We start from the raw sequence: 3,601 nt of genomic DNA, 5'->3' as shown, positions 1-3,601 counted from the left end.
CGCCCGGCAGCGGGCACGCAGGTCAGCCCGGCCCCGCGCGAAGCCGGGGGGCTGCTTCCCATTGTGGCTTTGATTTTTACTAGCGCAGAACTAAATTCAACACCGGGTCGGTTAGAGTCAGGCTTAATTTTTTCCAAAGACACTTGACCTAAATTTTGACCTTTTTAAAATAAATCTGCACACGCAGTGGTCGTGTTTTCAGCCCCCCTCGCTGCTGGGGGGTAAGTTACTGAGCTCTGGACAACCTCCTGCTCCCTGCAGAGGTGGGTGTCATCGGGAGGATAAGTTTCTCTGTGTTCCCTCCCGCGCCGCTCCCAAGGAGCCATCCTCTGGTCAGGCACAGGAATTGTGTCCGTGCTTCCAAGAAAATCAGTGTCTGCTGAATCCCGAAAGCGAGAGAAGGTTAAAGGGAAAATCCCGTCTGTCCCATCCCCGCTGGCTGTCCCTTGGCCTGTCACAAAGCACTTGAGCTTCTGCATCCAGATCCTGCCGGGAGAATCGCGTGCTCTGACTTGGAGCTCCCAAACAGAGCCAGACCTTACTGGGTCTCAGCTCCGCACCATGCATGTCAGTGCCGGTCTGCCTGAAAGCTTTTGCGTTAAGATTTTGCCGGAATTTTTCTCTCGCGCTGGGTTCAGCACGGGCTCTCTTCCCCGGTGCGGCCGCTCCGCTCCTTCCCGTTTGCTCTGGCTGCACCCAAAGTTGCAGGCTTTGCATCCCAAGGGATTAGTGTGTCTCACCAAAGTGCCACCCCGCAGGGTGTGAGCATTCACCAAAACCTTGTTGGGGTTTTTTTTTTTCCCCCCTTTCCACATGGCAGAGAGGAAAGAATTAGGAAAGAAGAGGAAGAACAGAAGAGGCAGAAGCTACAGGCTGCGGAGAACAAGGCCAGGATAATGGAGGCTTTCCTGAAGGAGAAGGAGAAGGAGGTTCTCCAGCTGCAGGTAAGCGCAACTGGTGCCTGCTGGAGAGAAAGCTGCCGGCAGTCCCTGTGAGGGATTTGATGGCAGCCCGTGGGAGCGATGTGGAAGCTGTAGGCTTATTTCCCAGAGATTTTTATGTTGGTAGCTGGGAACACACGTGTTAGCGCCTTCCAGGAGTGTTGACAGCGTGTGGATGGGATAGAGGTTGAGTGAGAGCTCTGAAAACAGAGGGTGGAATAATCCCGAGTGAGAGAATGAAGGTTTCCTCATTCTGGACTCAGCTTCTGCTGAGATCCTGGCGATGCTGGTGGCATCTCGGGGTCTCTCAGAGATCCGTGAAGCTCTGCAGGCACTGGCAGCTCGTGCGCTGTCTGTAGCGACTCGTCTGTACACGTGGGTTAAGAGCCGGTACTTGTCCTTCGTTCAGGAGGAAGCCAAAATGTTCATCACCCCCGAGAACCTGGACGCGCGGATTGAGGAGTGCCTGGACAACCCTCGCAACTACAACTTCGCCATCGACAAGGACGGGCGGATCGTCAAACGGACAGTGTTGTCTTAGCGCTCCCGGCCTGGTTTCCATCCAGAAGCTCTGCTTATGGGCCATTTTATTTCCTTTTAATGTATAAATCAACCACAGAATTGTTAGAGAAAGCCTGTGGGTCTGGCTGTGGTTCTTGTGAAGGGTTAACGCCTGCAGGAAGGAGGGTGAAGGAGAAATTTGGGCTCAGGACAAGCAGCAGAGGCACCAGCAGCCTGTCTCAGCCCTGCGAGGGGGCGGAGAAGCTGCCGGAGAAGCTGCTGGTGTTGGTGTACCTGCAGCTCTGACTCTCTGTGATTCCACCTCCCACGTGTTTGGATTCCCTCCCGCTTTCACACGAAGCGCGGGGAAGGGGGGAAGTGGAGCAGGAACGGTCCCGAGGCAGATCCTGGCTCTGAGCTCCCCGGCGTAGCCGCGGCACCAGCTGCGCGCCGACCCCTCTAGATGCATTTGAAAGAAAACGAGGTCTGGACGGCTCTGTAGGAAACGCTGACCCTCCGCTTTTTGTTGTTGGGGGAAAGAATTAATTGTTTCTCTGGTTTTTGTTGTGGTGGAAGGACCTGTTGTTCCTGCTCGTCCTTTAAACCCTCCTTTGCCCATCTGTTGGTGTGGCTAAATAAGAAAATTGTGCAGAGGACGTCTAAATGATACTGGCTTTTGTGTGTCTCCTTTTCTCTCCCCCCTCCCTTCAGCCTTACTTTACTCATCACCTGGGGCTTCGGTTGTAGATGACACTGTAATTACTGTGGGTCCTCTTCGGCGGTTCTGGCTGCTTGTGGTCGTGCAGACCGAGCTGCGCTCTCAGCTTTGCCCTGAACCCGCTGGGTTTGGGCTGCCCAACACCAGCCTGGAGTTTGCTGCGGTTCAGGCAGAGCCCAGGTGGGCTGACCGCAGCTCCCTCGGTCCCCCTCACTCGGCTAAAACACCAGCTGTAAGGAATCGACCTTAAATCCTTGCTTTTTATCTATGCTTTCCTAAAAGTGGCCTTTTCTCTCCAGCCAGCCCTCCTGAGTCTGCAGCTAAACCGGGCAAGCGCACAAAAAACACAGACCTTTTTTTTTTTTTTTTTTTCTGTACAAGTTTTATTTCTAATTAAGATCATCACTTAAATCTGAGTCACAGACCTTGGCTCGTCTGTTCTTGGCCTGATGCGGGGCTGGTACGGCTCGATAGATAAGGGATCCTGCAGGTTCTTCTCTCCCGGGTGCTCTATGCAATGAGCATTTCTTGGTCGCAGGATGAGTCAACCACGCAGCCCTCTGCGCGGGGGGAGGAAGGGAAGAGCACCGCTTGAGATGAGATGGCACGAACCAGCCCCCCGAGGCCCCCCCGACGCTGCTTTTTAATAACATCGAGCAAGACCGTGTTCACTTTGTGCCCTGTAGCTCCCCAGGATTTGTAGCCGGGCTCTCTGGTAGCATCTAACTAAGGAGGAGGCTGGGATTTTTGGAAAACCAAAGCAGGAGGAGGTGTGGGCTGCCGTGCAGCACAGGAGTCCTGCCCCTTCCTCAGCCCCCGAAATTTGGTTGCTGTCGGCTTTCCCCCTTCCCCAAAACCTCACGGTCTGTTATCGCCTTCCCTGGGGTCGGGATCAGCCCTGAGTGGGGTGGCCCTGGCTGTTGGGGAGATGGATGGACAGATGGATGGGACAAAGATGATCCTTTTATATCTTTTGTATCGTAACCTCTCGCATGGGAGGACCCCCTGTGACAAGAGCCCCAGACGCGGACCCGGCGCTGCCCTCACCGCTGCTGCAGCAGATGCCAGCGGCCGCGCAGCTCCCTCCGCTGCCGCCACAGGGTTTGCGTCCCGACTCGCAGGGTGTCGGCAAGAAGTTTTCCTCCTGGCACCGTAGGGTTTCGGAGGTCCCGATGTAACAACCCAGCTCTTCTCCGCAGCAGATGTTGGGACCGAAGCAGCGGCCCTTGTTCCTGGGACCGCAGGGCATGCACTGCTCGGGGAAGGGAAGAAGAAAGGTGGGGGAGAGTTACTGGGGAAAGCACCAGGGCTTGAGCCTGTCCCCTGGTCCTTTCCTCCGTTCTGCCGGCTTCTTCCCTGCGGGAGCGCCGGGAAGGCTTGGGGGAAGGAACGGAGGGGGTTAGGAGGTCTCCCAGCCCGCCGGGACGTACCTTCCTGATGT

General features: G+C 55.7%; 2 protein-coding genes across 2 annotated transcripts in view; one reads left to right on the top strand and one right to left on the bottom strand.

Annotated features, from left to right (window-relative positions):
- Nucleotides 1-4: 4 nt before the first annotated feature.
- MRPS26 (mitochondrial ribosomal protein S26) lies at nucleotides 5-1,482 on the top strand (the record flags this gene model as incomplete). The annotated part of the gene is made up of 3 exons (XM_009575273.1): nucleotides 5-21; nucleotides 821-944; nucleotides 1,351-1,482. Coding segments are annotated over 3 exons (273 nt in total), but the record flags the coding sequence as incomplete, so codon positions are not given.
- A 1,188-nt stretch (nucleotides 1,483-2,670) lies between these two features.
- LOC104074957 (neurophysin 1-like) overlaps nucleotides 2,671-3,601 on the bottom strand; it is a 2,421-nt gene continuing 1,490 nt past the window's right edge. The window contains exons 2-3 of the mRNA XM_009575272.1: nucleotides 3,208-3,412; nucleotides 2,671-2,720 (exon numbers count right to left, since the gene is read on the bottom strand). Coding sequence (XP_009573567.1) covers nucleotides 2,671-2,720; nucleotides 3,208-3,412 — 255 coding nt within the window. The remainder of the gene's footprint in view (nucleotides 2,721-3,207; nucleotides 3,413-3,601) is intronic.

Source organism: Fulmarus glacialis, unplaced genomic scaffold, assembly GCF_000690835.1.
Source record: "Fulmarus glacialis isolate BGI_N327 unplaced genomic scaffold, ASM69083v1 scaffold19913, whole genome shotgun sequence".
Lineage (NCBI taxonomy): Eukaryota > Metazoa > Chordata > Aves > Procellariiformes > Procellariidae > Fulmarus > Fulmarus glacialis.
This window is presented reverse-complemented; position numbering and strand designations above follow the sequence as displayed.